At 50.5% G+C, this 15,529-nt stretch overlaps 2 protein-coding genes across 2 annotated transcripts in view; one reads left to right on the plus strand and one right to left on the minus strand.

Moving 5' to 3' along the window:
- The window catches only part of HAUS8 (HAUS augmin like complex subunit 8), a 24,035-nt gene extending 14,556 nt beyond the window's left edge, over positions 1 to 9,479 (minus strand). Inside the window, exons 1-4 of the mRNA XM_060232758.1 lie at positions 9,323 to 9,479; positions 7,356 to 7,411; positions 3,869 to 3,962; positions 781 to 864 (exon numbers count right to left, since the gene is read on the minus strand). Of these exons, the coding sequence (XP_060088741.1) occupies positions 781 to 864; positions 3,869 to 3,962; positions 7,356 to 7,411; positions 9,323 to 9,356 (268 nt within the window). The 5' untranslated portion in view covers positions 9,357 to 9,479. The remainder of the gene's footprint in view (positions 1 to 780; positions 865 to 3,868; positions 3,963 to 7,355; positions 7,412 to 9,322) is intronic.
- Positions 9,480 to 9,520: 41 nt separating this feature from the next.
- On the plus strand, positions 9,521 to 15,330 carry MPV17L2 (MPV17 mitochondrial inner membrane protein like 2). The gene is made up of 5 exons (XM_060232759.1): positions 9,521 to 9,803; positions 11,845 to 12,015; positions 12,701 to 12,777; positions 12,862 to 12,990; positions 14,927 to 15,330. Exons 1-5 carry the CDS (start codon positions 9,605 to 9,607, stop codon positions 14,996 to 14,998), a joined length of 648 nt encoding a protein of 215 aa, XP_060088742.1. The 5' UTR covers positions 9,521 to 9,604; the 3' UTR covers positions 14,999 to 15,330.
- Positions 15,331 to 15,529: the final 199 nt, after the last annotated feature.

The following is a 15,529-nucleotide window of genomic DNA, read 5'->3' on the forward strand; positions in this document are numbered from 1 at the left end:
TATTAGGGGAGAGCCGGTGGCTCAGTGGTAGAGCCTCTGCTTGGTAAGCAGAAGGTCCCAGGTTCAATCCCCAGCATCTCCAACTAAGAAGACTCCAGGCAAGTTGGCGTGAAAAAACTCCGCTTTAGACCCTGGAGAACCACTGCCAGTCTGAGTAGACAAGACTGACTTTGATGGACTGAGGGGAATCTGATTCAGTAGAAGGCAGCTTCATATGTTCTGTTATTAGGGGAGGGATGGCGGCTGAGTGGTAGAGCATCTGCTTGGTAAGCAGAAGGTCCCAGGTTCAATCCCCAACATCTCCAACTAAAAAGGGTCCAGGCAAGTAGGCGTGAAAAACCTCCGCTTGAGACCCTGGAGAGCCACAGCCAGTCTGAGTAGACAATACTGACTTTGATGGACTGGGGGGGGGGGGTTTCTGATTCAGTAGAAGGCAGCTTCATATGTTCATATTCAAAACTCAAATAGGCATTACAACCATCAGACAGGCATTAAGGAATAAACAACCGATTCACCTTTGAGTCAGCTGCTTATCCCTTAATGCCTATTTGATGGTTGTAAGTTCTTATCCTTTTTATTTCTTTTGACCCGTTGTACTCACGGTACCCCTTTTGGCCTATATTGTAGTGTACTTTATAATTTCGTTCAATAAAGATCTTTTGGTCGTTTAAAGAGAAGGGAAAGAAAAGAAAAGGCACCTGCCCAAAGTGCTCACATCACCCCCATTAAGCAGAACCGCCTGCATCAGCAATGGAATCTCAGCCAGAAAAACGAACCCACCATTGATCACCGAGAATTCCAGGTCGGGTCGAGCATTCCCGTGGTCTTCCAGGGCTGTGGACTGCAGTACCCCGAAGGTTGTTTCTGGAAGAGGGGAAAATGGAGACAGATCTGTTGGCAACCTTCACCCCCCAGCAAAACTCAGTACGGGCTACTCGAAGATGTGGGCGTGAAAAGTAGCCTTCGACCACAGTTCCTTGACCAAGACCTCACTGGGCATTTGGTCCTCAACTACAGTTAAAACTGCATTATTATATTATGGTATACGAAGTGTTACGGCCAGGGCTGCGCGAACTGCACTGGCTGCCAGTGGTCTACCGAGTTCGTTACAAGGTGCTGGTCATGCCCTTCAAAGCCCTATATGGCCGAGGGCCTGTCTACCTGAGGGACCGTCTCTCCCCATATGAGCCCCAGAGAGCACTGAGGTCAGCTGGTAAGCACCAGCTGAATATCCCTGGGCCAAGGGAGGCCAGATTAAAGGCCACCCGGGATCGGGCCTTCTCCGTTGCGGCCCCACTACTCTGGAACCAACTCCCGGAGGAGGTACGGGCCCTGCGATGTGTAAATCAATTTCGCAGGGTCTGTAAGACATACCTCTTCAAAATAGCCTTCGCCCGTACCGAGCTAAGATAATGTCGCTGTGTATGTTTCTTCTCTTCTACTGAATTGAGATCTATTAGCACCTTCATGTTAATTTTAATGTAACTGCATATTAATTTTACTGTTTTATGTGATTTTATTATATTGTATTGCATTCCTATGTTGTGAGCCGCCCTGAGCCTGCTTGTGCGGGGAGGGCGGGATACAAATAAAAAGTTATTATTATTATTATTATTATTATTATATTGAAAACACACATTTGTTTTAACCCAGAACTCTTTTTATTGAACGTATCGGCAACAGGCTCTCCAAAGTAGAACAGACATCTGACATTACAGCAAGGATTTTGGCTGCACAGCAGTGGAAGCATCGCGAAGCTCCAAAGAAGCCGTCGATAAGATCCTGGAGACGGTGGAAATGGACACGCTTTCACTCCGCTTAAAGGGCAAGTCAGCAGAAGAAGTCGGCCCCGTGGCGCAGAGCGTTAAAGCTGCAGTCCTGCAGTCCTAAACTCTGCTCACGACCTGAGTTCGATCCCTGGTGGGATCTGGGTTTTCAGGTAGCCGCCTCAAGGTTGACTCAGCCTTCCATCCTTCCGAGGTCGGTCAAATGAGTCCCCAGCTTGCTGGAGGGAAAGCGTAGAGGACTGGGGAAGGCAATCACAACGCACCCCGTAAAAAGTCTGCCGTGAAAACGTTGTGAAAGCAACGTCACCCCAGAGTCGGAAACGACCGGTGCTTGCACAGGGGACCTTTCCTTTTTCTTTCCAGCAGAAGATGCAGGAAACCTCTGGAAACTATGGGGGAGGCACTGCTCTCTTTGCAACCTTATGATTGGCTTAACGTTTTGATTTGATCTATGTATTTTACCGATTGCACAGTGTATTTTATCCCTATATGCCTGAATGTTTAAACGCAAAATAGCAAATCATAGTAACTGATAGTCTATAACTTTATTTAGACTGGATTTATTATTTTATAATCAAAAAGATGCAGAAATTAAGATGATGTTTTTTCACTTTCTGATTCCTTTTCCTTTTTTCCTTCTGTACTCCTTACCCCTTTTTTTCTCCTAAAACTTGAATAAAGGTAAAGGTAGTCCCCTGTGCAAGCAAGCACCAGTCGTTTCCGACTCTGGGGTGACGTCGCATCACAACGCTTTCGTGGCACACTTTTTATGGGGTGGTTTGCCTTTGCCTTCCCAGTCCTCTACACTTCCCCCCCAGCAAGCTGGGGGCTCATTTGACCGACCGCGGAAGGATGGAAGGCTGAGTCAACCTGGAGCCAGCCACCTGAACCCAGCTTCCACTGGGATCGAACTGTCAGAGTTATATGCAAAAGCCTTGACAGTTTCTAGCGCATGCTGGGAAAGTGAAACTGATCTGCCAGGTAGATCATCTAAGTGACAGGAGGTGGCTGGTTGCCAGGTTGCATCAGCCGGAGCAAAGTCAGCATGACTCAGCAGGAAGCTGATTGGTTACCTGGCTGGACCTTATGTATAAAGGTACAAAGACACTTTACTGTGTGTGGGATATGTATGGTGGAGCGCAGCGGAGCACTTTGTCGGATTGGAGAGTGAGAGGTGTAAATAAATTGTATATAGTGGTTTTAACACTACTGTGTGCAAGCCATCATTCTTTGCGTCACTAAAGACCACCCTCCTAAGCACGGGCGCATCAACACGAACATAGGCCATGAGCAGAGAGTTTGACCGCAGTACTGCAGCTTTAGCACTCTGTGCCACGGGGCCCTTAAAAAAACTTGAATACAATATGTTAAAACAAAAAACTGCATTTCAATTCGTGTGGGCTTGTAACTTCAGTTAACCCAATTTCGACTGGAGAAAAAAATGAAAGTGAAAACGTTTTATCGAGTCTCCCAGGGGGCGCGCCAAGGTGCCAGCATCCAGGACTCCTCCAGCAAGAATACTAAGAACACCTTGAAAGCCACAGGGTGTAAGGTGCCGCACCCACAGCGCTCCTGCTCACATCAGATCAGTAGAGAGTGCACGTACCAGCCTGTACTTCGCAGATGAAAGGCGGTATAAATCTAGCTTGCCACCAACGTTCCCTCTAAGCTGCAGAGCCTTGGGAGCAAAAATTCTACTTTGTGAGCTACTGGCATTAAAGCGATGAGCTCCTGCATCCATTCTTGTGCTCTGGGGCCTTTTTGCCTGAGCTAAGACCAAAACGTGTGAGCTGGAGGCTAAAAATCTGTGAGCTGGCTCACGCTAACTCAGCTGAGAGGGGACACTGCTTGCCACTGTGCTGGAACTGACAAGTGCGCAGCTGCAAAGGAGCACTGGGCACGTGCCGAAGCACACACTCCACACAGAGGCAAAGCATGCGCGCACCCATAAACATCTTCCAGGGTTTCCTGCACAGAGCAGAGGGGTGTGACAGGCAAGGCAGTGTGGGAAGGAGGAGAAGACACTCATGCCAAGAAATGGAGGCCGATTGCCAGGAAGCTGCATGGAGCCACCCGCTCACCTGCACGACTTTTCTGCTTCTGACACTGAGCTGGGTGTCTCTTGGTAGAGGCTGCCCTCTCCAGCCCTTTGGAGGCAGACTGGCTAATATCGGCCTGTACATGAAAGAAAAACAGGGAGGAAGTTAGCAGTTCCCACACTTAATTTTCATTGAGACAGACTGGGAGGGAGGGTAATAATTTGCCCAGTCAAACTGGGAGGGCTGGTCAATGGAAGTCATAACATAACATAACAATTTTATTTATATCCTGCCCTCCCCGCCGGAGCAGGCTCAGGGCGGCTCACAACAAAATTCCATACATTAGTTATACAAAATTTTTAAACAACTACATTAACCGTTTAATTAAAGTTCTGATTAAAATCTAAAATTAATAAAATAGTATAATATGATATGCTAGTGCTATTTTCCGATGGCAAGACCCCTAGCAGCTTCCCTCTTAGTTAGTGAAGGCCAGTCGGAAGAGGATAGTCTTGCAGGCCCTGCGGAACTGTTCTAGGTCCCGCAGGGCCCGCGTTTCCTCTGGAAGTTGGTTCCATAGGCATGGAGCCATAGTACAGAAGGCCCGGTCGCGGGTGCTTTGCAGCTTCACCTCTTTCGGCCCGGGAATGGTCAACAGGTTTTTCCCGGCTGACCTCAGTGCTCTCTGGGGTTCATATGGGAAGAGACGGTCCCTAAGGTAGGCAGGTCCTCGGCCATATAGGGCTTTAAAGGTGATAACCAGCACTTTGTAACGAATCCGGTATACAACTGGCAGCCAGTGCAGTTCGCGCAGCCCAGGCTGTATGTGCTCCCACTTTGGGAGCCCCAACAGCAATCTGGCCGCCGCGTTCTGCACCAGCTGCAGCTTCCGGGTTCGGTACAAAGGCAGCCCCATGTAGAGGGCATTACAGTAGTCCAGTCTCGAGGTGACCGTTGCATGAATCACCGTTGCAAGTCATGTCAATCTCTGGTGACTGACCCCTACTGGGAGCCCGGAGGATATTCAGAGAAGTGGCTGGATGAATCCTGCTTGTGCCCTCCCGACTTCTGGTATTTCAAGGAGGTCTCCCACCCAAGTCCTTGCCAGAGTCAGCCCTGCTGAGCTTCCGCAATCTGACCATTTCAGGGCACAGTTGTTCCCTTTTAAAGGGAACTTGGCATATATTACACCAGAAATCCAATTCTGTTTAAAAATCAATAAATACAAAAAATATTTTTAATAAACTGAAGAGGTCAACAGTACATGTTAAGGGAGGCAATTATTAAAAAACGCTAAGTCCTATATCCAGTATTAAAAATCCGAGAAAGTACTTAAAGAAGGTGGATACTGTCAAGTCCCCAACATTCAAGGATCAACGACAGTCCATTTCAAGAATAGCTGTTTATTGATACATGACAGGTCAGAGCAAGGTGGTCCTTGCGAAAACTGGCTATGGTGGGCAAATGCCCTCTACTTATAGAGCAAGCTTAAACCGTTACACGTTCAAATCTTAAGGTGCAAAGAGAGCAGTGCCTCCCCCATAGTTCTTTCCCAGGCCCCTTGCAGGTGTGAACATAATCAGACAGAGACGACCCTGGCCATCCCAGAGACTAGGCAGAAGGAATGCTTCATTTGTTACAAAGATAGGAGTGGTGCAAAGCAGAGACAGTGGAAAGTGAAAGTACTCCCAGACTAATGGCAAGAGTCTCTCTTGACAGATGCATTCTGTCTACATTCCCAAAAGTTACATGAATACCTAGATGAAACTGCCTTATACTGAAATTTTGGTTCATCAAAGTTTGTCCTGTCTACTCAGACTGGCAGGTGCCCTCCAAGGTCTCAGGCAGGGATCTTTCACATCAACTGGAGATAAGAACATAAGAGAAGCCATGTTGGATCATCCAGTCCAACACTCAGCCAATGGCCCATCCAGTCCAACATTCTGTGCCACACAGTGGCCAACCGCCCGCCCCCCCAAGTGCCATCAGGAGGTTCACAAGTGGGTCTAGAAGCCCTTCCACGTTGCCCCCACCCAAAGCACCAAGAATACAGAGCATCACTGCCTAAGACAGTTCCAGTAATATACTGTGGCTAACAGCCACCGATGGACCTCGGCTCAGTATGTTGATCCAATCCCCTCTTGAAGCTGGCTGTGCTTGTAGCCGCCACCACCTCCTGTGGCAGTGAATTCCACATGTTAATCACCCTTTGGGTGAAGAAGGACTTCCTTTTATCCATTCTAACCCGACTGCTCAGGAATTTCATCAAACGCCCACGAGTTCTCGTATTGTGAGAAAGGGAGAAAAGGACTTCTTTCTCTGCTTTCTCCATCCCATGCAGAATCTTGCAAACCTCTCTCATGTCAGAATTGTACACAGTATTCCAAGTGAGACCAAATGAGTATTCCAAATGAGATGGCACAGGCTTGAACTCAGGAGCATCCGCATGCCAAGCGAACGTTCTGCGAACTGAGCCACATTCCCTCCCCTGGTGCCCTACTTTCTAAACTCACATTTTAAAAAGAAGAAAAGATTGGATTTTTGCCCTGACCTTCACTCGGAGTGCCTCTGAGTGAAGCGACTCCGAGCGTGCAGATAGATCCAGGTGGGCAGTCGTGTTGGTCTGAAGCAGTAGAACAAAATAGGAGTCCAGTACCACCTTTAAGACCAGCCAAGTTTTATTTAGAATACGTAAGCTTTCGTATGGAATTGTTTTCTGTGGCCCCAGAAGGCAGGACCAGGACCAATGGCTTGAAATTATATTAAAGGAGTTTCCGGCTCAACGTGAGGAAGAACTTCCTGACCGTTAGAGCGGTTCCTCAGTGGAACAGGCTTCCTCCTCGGGAGGTGGTGGGCTCTCCTTCCTTGGAGGTTTTGAAACAGAGGCTAGATGGCCATCTGACAACAATGAAGATCCTGTGAATGTAGGGGAAAGGATTTGTGCGTTTCCTGTGTTGCGCAGGGGGTTGGACTAGATGACCCTGGAGGGTCCCTTCCTACTCTATGAATCTTTGACTGTCTCACTGACATGAATGAAGTTTAATAGTGTTTGTATTTGGCTAGATCAATCCGTAGTGCTCACTGCCAGGTGTTTTTCAAGGAGCCTTTTAGCAGTAATGTTCAATATGACGGTTGTGATGGAATGGGCCCACTCTGGACTAGATGACCCTGGAGGTCCCTTCCAACTCTATGATTCTATGACTGTCTCATGCAATAGTGTTTGCATTTACCTAGATCGATCTGTAGGGCCCAGTCATAGATTCTATGATTCTATGTATGCATGCATACTTCTTCAGACGAGGGAATGTGGTACAGGGAGCTGAACTACATATAGCTGGTGGGTAGTGGTTAAGAATGCAAAGTGGTACAAAGTTAGGATACAAGGGCAGAATAGTGAAATAAACAAATTCGAAGATCATTTGGTCTGGATAGCATTTGCATGGGAAACCAATAAAAGGTAATAAAAGCTGCCTGTTAACTGCCCTGTCGCTAGCCAGTCCAGGTTAAACTGAGCCTGCCGTTTGCTTACCTTTGAGGCGTTTTTCCTGTCATACTGCAAGTACCGGGACGGCACGACTCTTCCTCCTGGGAAAAAAACAAAGCAGCAGAGACAGCAAGAGTCAGGGAGAGGCGGAGGTGCAGTGAGTGCAGTAGGGCTGCCAATCCCCAGGTGGGGGCAGGGGATCCCCTGGTTTGGAGCGGACCCCCCGCTTCAGGATCATCAAAAAGCAGCGGGGCGGAGGGAAATGTCTGCTGGGCACTCCATTATTCCCTATGGAGACTGATTTCCATAGGGAATTATGGAGAATTGATCTACGGCTACCTGGGGCTCTGGGGGAGCTGTTTTTTTGAGGTAGAGGCACCAAATTTTTAGCATAGCATCCGGTGCCTCCCCCTAAAATACCCTCTAAGTTCCAAAAGGATTGGACCTGGGGGTTCAATTCTACAAGCCCCCAAAGAAGGTGCCCAATTCTATGAGTCCCCTTCATTATTTCCAATGGAAGGAAGGCATTTAAAAGATATGAGAAATTAATTTCAAAAGTGTACAAATTACTTTTACAATGGACTACAGAAGATGAAGTAGTGAAATCTCAAATGATAAAATGGGCAATTAATGTAAATAATGTAAATAAAGAAATAAAGATGGAATCTTGGGAATATCTGTGGAAAAACTCTATGAAACTCGCAACATGTCATAGTATTAAAGAGAACTGTTTTAAGATGATGTATAGATGGTATATGACTCCAAAAAAATTAGCAAAGATGAACAATTAAGATGCCAGATAGGTGCTGGAAATGTAAAAAGCATGAAGGTTCTTTCTACCATATGTGGTGGACTTGTGAAAGAGCTAAAATGTTTTGGCAGATGATTCAACAAGAGATATCTAAGATCCTGGGATATGAATTTAACAAAGAAGCAGAGACTTTTCTGCTGGGATTACAAATGGAAAAATTTCCAAAAGAAGATAGAACTTTAATATGGTACTTGCTCTCAGCTGCTAGGACATTGTATGCGCAGTTGTGGAAGCAAGAAAAAATACCAGAAAAATGGGATTGGACTATAAAAGTTATGTCATGGAGTGAAATGGACAAATTAACAAGAAAACTAAGAGACTGCGATTTAGAACTTTTTAATCAGGAGTGGAAGAAATTCAGAAGATATGTAGAAAAAGAGTGGGAAATAAAAGGACATTGGACAATTTTTGATGATTAAGACATTTAAGACAAGAATATAACTTTTGAAGGGGGGATCTTTTTCTTTATCAATTTTTGTTTTTTCTTGATAGTTAAAGGTACCTTTAATATCTGTTTTTTTTAAAAAAAAATAACACTGGCGGGGGTCAAGTATTGGGGGGAGGGGTGGGAGAAAAGTAAGATGTGGGGTAGAATGATGTTTTTTTTTATCTTAAGCCTTTTATAAGTTGTAGATATAGTTCTACTACCATATGTTGCTAATAAAATTGTTTATGCACAGAAAAGATATGCGGTCCCTTTCAATGTGATGGCCAGAACTCCCTTTGGAGATCAATTATGCTTGTCACACCCTTTTCAGCATAGCATCGGATGCCTCTCCCCAAAACACCCTCCAAGTGTCAAAAAGATTGGGCCAGGGGGTCCACTTCTATGAGCCCCCAAAGAAGGTGCCCCTACCCTTCATGATTTCCAATGGAGGGAAGGCATTGAAAAGGTGTGCAGACCCTTTCCATGCGATGGCCAGGACTCCTTTTGGAGTTCAATGATGCTTGTCACAACCTGGCTCCTGGCTCCACCCCCAAGGCCTCCTGGTCCCACCCCCCAAAGTCTCCTGGCTCCACCCCCAAAAGTCTCCAGGCTCCACCCCCGAAGTCTCTGGCTCCACCCCCAAAGTCTCTGGCTCCACCCCCAAAGTCTCCAGGCTCCACCCCCCAAAGTCTCCAGGCTCCACCCCAAAGCGCTGGGACGCCTCGGAGCACCGCCCCTCTGTCCCGAGCATGCACAGAGTGCTGCCCCGCTGACCTCTGGCCTTGGAGCCCTGCGCGGCCTCGCCCATGCTGAGTTCGCCTCTTCCCGCCACGGCGCTCGAAGAGAGTGGGACGCATGCGCACTGGGGCGCCGCAGAGAGCGCCGGGCCCGCCTGAGGCGGAAATGACGCGCTCCCACTTCCTCCCCCTGTGAAGCTACTTCCGGCTTGGGCGGGCCTGGCGACCTATCATGGCCGCCCCCGCCCCCCACGTGACCCGTCCGCTTCCTGCCTCTGAGCATGGGCAGCGTCCCTCTGTCACCTGGCGGAGGAGGGCCATGGTGCTGCCGGCCCGTGGCCGAGGCCGAGCGCTGGTGGCCGGCCTGGCTGTCTACTGGAAGCCGCTCTTCGGAGGCCGCCTCCTGCTGCTCACCAACACCCTCAGCTGCGGGGCTCTGCTGGCCGCCGGAGACACCCTGCGCCAGGCCTGGGAGAGGAGGAGGGAGCCCCGCCGCAAGAGGGACCTCGCCCGCACAGGCAGGGAACGCCGCGGGCTCTGGGGGCGGGGCCGGGGACTTTAGGGGTGGAGCCAGGAGGCTCTGGGGGTGGAGACTGGCGTGGAACCGGGAGGCTCTGGGGGTGGGCCCGGGAGACTCTGGGGGTGGGGTCAGGAGACTTGGGGTAGAGCCTGGAGGCTGGCGTGGAGCCGGGAGACTCTGGAGCGGGGGCAGGAGGCTCTGGGGGTGGGATCAGGAGACTTGGGGTGAAGCCGGGAGACGTTGGGGGTGGAGCCGGGAGACTGGGGGCGGGGCCAGGAGACTTTGGGGTGGAGCCAGGAGCAAGGTTGTGACAAGCTTCAAGAGGGGAATGGATAAACATGTGCAGCAGAGCTCCATTGGTGACTCTTAGCCACAGCTTATCGTTGGAACTCTCTGTCTGGGGCAGTGATGCTCTGTCTTCTTGGTGCTTGGGGGGGGGGGCACAGTGGGAGGGCTTCTAGTGTCCTGGCCCCACTGATGGACCTCCTGATGGCACCTCGTTTCTTTGGCCACTGTGTGACCCAGAGTGTTGGATGGGATGGGCCATTGGCCTGATCCAATATGGCTTCTCTTCTGTTCTTCTGTCTGGGGCAGGGATGCTCTGTATTCTTGGTGCTTACAGGGGGCACAGTGGGAGGGCTTCTAGTGTCCTGTCCCCACTGATGTACTTCCTGATGGCACCTGGGTTTTTGGGCCACTGTGTGACACAGAGTGTTGGACTGGAGGGGCCACTGGCCTGATCCAACAGGGCTTCTCTTATGTTCTTATGGATCAGTTTTCCTAGATAGATAGATAGATAGATAGATAGATAGATAGATAGATAGATAGATAGATAGATAGATAGATAGATAGATACATTTTATTTGTATCCCGCCGTCCCCGACCAAGCGGCTCAGGGCGGCTAACAGCATAAAATTCGATACATACATTGTATAATAAATAACATTTAAAAACAGTTAATTAAATCCATAAAATTCTAAAAACATTAATACATTTAGTGCTATTCCATCAGTAAGTTTAGTTGGCAATTTAGTAGTATCAGCTGGTGAAGGCCATTTGGAACAGAGTGGTTTTGCAGGCCCTGCGGAATTCTTCAATGTCTCCCTATGGGAGTCAGTCTCCATAGGGAATAATGGAGTGCCCAGCAGACATTTCCCTCCCCTCCACGTTCTGATGACCCTGAAGCGGGGGGGGGGGCGGGTCTCCAAACCAGGGGATCCCCTGCCCCCACCTGGGGATTGGCAACCCTACACACAGGTGAGCACCAGAGGCAGCTCAAGAGACCACTTGGCGGGGGGCCTGTGGGGAGTGACGGCACCCTGTGGCTGACTGGCTTGTGCAACCCTGGCCTGGCCCCCCACTCAGTGGACTCTGGCTCAGGGAACTTCGAAGCAGACTGAAGTCGCCGGAAGAATTCAGGTGTCCAAGGTGGAGCTTTGGCAGGCCAGCCTTGCACAACAAGCTACCTGATGAGGCTGAAGGTCACACGATGCCCCTCCGGACTCTTGGGACGATGACGTGGCATCAGTGCTTTCTCAAGCCTCAGCTGCAGTAAACCTGCCGCTGGCTGGACTTCATTGGTGCCATCAGGGGTCGTTTTGTAGAAAAAAAACAGACGGTGGGGTTCATTAGTATAACTCATCAGCATATGCTGCCTTCCCACGAGCCAAAAGCAACCCAACGCAAAAAAGAGAGAGAGCCCTGGGAGAGCAAGGCCTGCTTGGGCCAGCTAGAGATCCAGCCAACCCAAGCAGGCCTCACTTGCCTGGGGCTCTCCTGGGCTCTCTTCCCCGCCCCAGTCAAAAGGCCAGCGAGCCACCCAAAATCATACAAGAAGTGGAGAAAGGATGGCGTGGGCTTCTCCAGGGGTTCATGGGGGCTGCAAAGCTCCTGGTGGGTGGCTGGCTGACTGCCCGCTCTCCTAATCCAGGGATTGTTATGCAGCTACACCTCCTACTCAATGGAGAAGGCAGGTGGGCAGGAGGAGGAGGAAGGGGAACCTGGTAGCGCGGCAATAACTGAGCCTCCTTCTCTTGCAGCACGGATGTTTGCAGTCGGCTGCAGCATGGGGCCCCTGATGCACTACTGGTACCTTTGGCTGGACCGTGCCTTCCCTGCTGCTGGTCTCAGCGGGATCAGATCCGTCCTGAAGAAGGTCTTCATCGACCAGATAGTGGCCTCTCCAGCTCTGGGAGTTTGGTATTTCTTGGGTAAGAGGAGCCGCACGCTGCTTTTAACATCCTCAGTTGCCTGTTCTAGGACGTGAAGCGCCATCTTTTCCAGGGGAGGAAAAGGTGAAGCAGCCTTGTGCAGAGTCAGTAGTGCTAGATCAGTAGCGTGTTCCAGCCTAGGGAGGCTGTTGGGCCTTTGGATGCCCGACAAAAGAAGGCACCGGGTGGGTACGATCCTTCACCTGGAACTAGACACGGAGTCTCTGCAAAACGGGCCCTCTTCCCTTCAGCACCGGACGCAGTCTTATATCAAGCTCGGTCAGTTCTGCGCGGACCTCGCGCTCTACAGACCCACGGAAGCCCAGGGAGACTCCTGCAGCCCTCCCGATAGGGCTTTTTTGGAGCAAGAACACACAGGAACGCAGTTCCAGCTGGCTTGGCATGGGGGGGGTGGTGGCCTAATATGCAAATGAGCCACTGCTGGGCTTTTTCTACCAAAAAAAAAGGCCCTGGGCCTGTTACCAAGCAAGGGCCCCTCCAGCAGACAGCTGCCTCTTCTTTTCATTGTAGCCGAGTCACCCGAGGCTTGATTTTCAACAACAACAACAAAGACGGAAGTTTGTTCAGTGCACAGGTTGATATTTATGAGACCAGCCCTCCTGGCAGAGGCAGAAGCAGACGTCTCCATCAGGGCCTTGACCTCCTCTCTCTCTCCTTCTTGAAGGCATGGGGTCCCTGGAGGGGCAGACTCTGGCTCACAGCTGGCGGGAACTGGAGGACAACTTCTGGGAATTCTACAAGGTCAGCTTGGCTCCCCCCCTTCCCCTTCCTCTTCCCCCTTCTGCTGTCAGGGCCACTCACCTGTTCTCCTCTTCCTCTCCGCAGATGGACTGGTGCGTCTGGCCTCCAGCACAGCTGGTCAACTTCCTATACCTCCCCCCCAAGTACCGTGTGATCTATATGAACGTCATTACACTTGGCTGGGATACATACCTCTCCTACCTTAAGCACCGCGTAAGTGGGGCCTGTCATAAGCAGCGGCGGGGGGGAGAGGATAAAGAACTGTAGTGAAGAAGTGAAGTTAAAACCTTAGGGTCTCCCCATAAGTTCCCCGGAGAGTACTGAGATCGGGGTTCTCAGAATCTCCTTACAATCCCCGGGCCAAAGGAGGCCCGTTTGAAGTCAACTAGGGACGGGGCTTTTTCGATCACAGCCCCGTTGGTGGAACCAGCTGCTGGAAGAGGAGAGGGCCCTGCGGAACCTTGGGCAGTTCCCGCAGGGCCTGTAAGACAGTCCTCTTCTGGTTGGCATACGACTGACCGGCATCTGAATCTGAATTTTAAGGAAGACTGTAGGATAGTACACCGACTAATTGTGTTTATTTTTACTGTGTAAATTATTAATGTATTTTAATTCTTGATTTTATTGTTAGAATTCTGTGTTGTGAGCCGCCCTGAGCCCGCTTCGGTGGGGTAGGGCGGGATATAAATCAAAATAAATAAAATAAAAGCCCTTCCTTCCTCACACACACTCCAGGCAGGCCTATATCCATAGGGGGGCACTGCCCCCTGATTTTTAGGCAGGCCCCCCCGCCCCCAAACATCCAGGGGGCCTCCAGTGTGCAGTCTGCCTTTTTCATTGTCATTTTGACATGGCTGAGCTGGCAAAGCGTCGTCAGTGGCAGCCAGAGCCAGGAGAGCTGAAGGCGCAGTGCAGTGCAGTAGCAAAAGAAAGAGGTGGAGAGGAGGGGGGCGGAGGAGAGGGAAGCCCAGTGGAATGGGCCAGGGAGGGGGGAGGGCAGATGGAGCTGCTGGCTGCAAAGTGCTGGAGTGGGGGCGAGGGAGGTGGAAGGAACACACACACACACACACACCCCCGCTTGCACACAAGGTGCAGTTTTAGGGTCGGCTGCCTCGACTTGGCCACTTTCAGGGCCTCCAGCTTTTGCCCCCGTCCCAGGAAGCTCCTGAGAAGCAGCAAGTCCCGCAGTGGATGGGAAAGGGCGCCCCCTGACTTCTAAAATCCTGACTACGGCCCTGACTCCAGATAATCTAAACTACATAAGTAGACTTAGCTAATGAGCGAAAGAGCGAGGCGAGCCCTAGGCTAGAGAATCCTCCAAGGTGCGGGGGGACAGGGAAAGGTCCTCTCCGCCAGTCACCACTCCCGTGTTCCCTTGCAACGCAGACGCAAGTTTGGTCTTGGAAAAGGGCCACTGTCTGTAAATCCTGGTTTCTGTTGTGGGTAGCCCAGGGCTTTCGAGAAGTCCACAAGCAGGTCCTGCCTCCTGTGATAGGATTCTGCTCAGTATGTGGCATAGGAGGGTAGACTGCCTTTAACCGTGGAAGATTCTCCTCCCCTTCGCTGAGATTCAGCTCTGCCCTCTTTTCATCTTTAAATGACGCTTCGCAAAAGCAGGAAGGAGAGTCTCTAGCGCCACCTGGCTGTGATGGTCGGCTTTCCCCCCTCCCAGTCTGGCACACTGGTTAAGTGCACGGACTCTCATCTGGGAGAACTGGGTTTGATTCCTCACTCCTCTGCCTGCAGCTGCTGGAACGGCCTTGGGTCAGCCATAGCTCTCATAGGAGTTGTCATTGAAAGGGCAGCTTCTGTCAGAGCTCTCTCAGCCCCAACCACCTCACAGGGTGTGGGGGAGGAAGGGAAAGGAGATTGTAGGCCGCTCTGAGACTGTCCTTGAAAGGGCAGCTCCTGGGAGAGCTCTCTCAGCCCCACCCACCTCACAGGGTGTCTGTTGTGGGGGAGGAAGGGAGACTGTAGGCCGCTCTGAGACTGTCCTTGAAATGGCAGCTCCTGGGAGAGCTCTCTCAGCTGCACCTGCCTCACAGGATGTCTGTTGTGGGGAAGGAAGATAAAGGAGATTATTAGCTGCTCTGAGCGGAGGGCAGGATGTAAATCCAGTATCGTCATCATCATCATCTTCTTTCTGCAGCCTAAACAGACAGCCCTCAGCATGGAGGAAGATCCTGAACCATGTGCCATAGAGATCCAGACCACCAGCTGAAGCACATTGCAAGGGCTGCAGCTGGAGCCAGGAAGGAATTCGGTTTGAAGAGGCTTCGGTCTGTCTTCGCTGAAAGGAAGCAGGGCGGAAATGCAGGACTGAAGCCCCAAGGGACTTGTGACCGGGGGTAGCCACTTCCAACCTGACAAGTAGCAAAATTTGGTCAGCTTCAGCCTGGGTCTCTCTGTTGGCCCAGATGGGGTGTGGACGGAATCAAGTCAAGGTCCAACTAATTCTGTTTTTTGTGGCATAATTTATTTGTGAGTGGATGATGGAGTCAGACGTGCCAAATCTTTGATTTTACAAAATAAAGACAAACGTGATTGCCTTTTCTTTGTGGGAGGACAGACGTTTAACTGCAGGGGTAACTCTCTCCCCCTCCCATTTATGCCCTGGCTGGTTATTTTACACACTGCATACTTGCCTGTAGTAAAATCAGGTTTGGCGCTTCTTAGATGCCCAAGAACCAGTTTGGTGTAGTGGTCAAGTGTGCAGACTTTTATCTGGGAGAACCGGGTTTGATTCCCCACT

The sequence above is a fragment of the Heteronotia binoei genome, chromosome 2 (assembly GCF_032191835.1).
Source record: "Heteronotia binoei isolate CCM8104 ecotype False Entrance Well chromosome 2, APGP_CSIRO_Hbin_v1, whole genome shotgun sequence".
NCBI lineage: Eukaryota > Metazoa > Chordata > Lepidosauria > Squamata > Gekkonidae > Heteronotia > Heteronotia binoei.

Coding starts and splice junctions, on each gene's coding strand:
- MPV17L2 (XM_060232759.1), top strand. CDS start 9,605: ATGGTGCTGCCGGCCCGTGGCCGAGGCCGAGCGCTGGTGGCCGGCCTG. Junction 12,778..12,861: donor ACTTCTGGGAATTCTACAAG/GTCAGCTTGGCT, acceptor TCCTCTCCGCAG/ATGGACTGGTGCGTCTGGCC. Junction 12,991..14,926: donor TCTCCTACCTTAAGCACCGC/GTAAGTGGGGCC, acceptor TTCTTTCTGCAG/CCTAAACAGACAGCCCTCAG.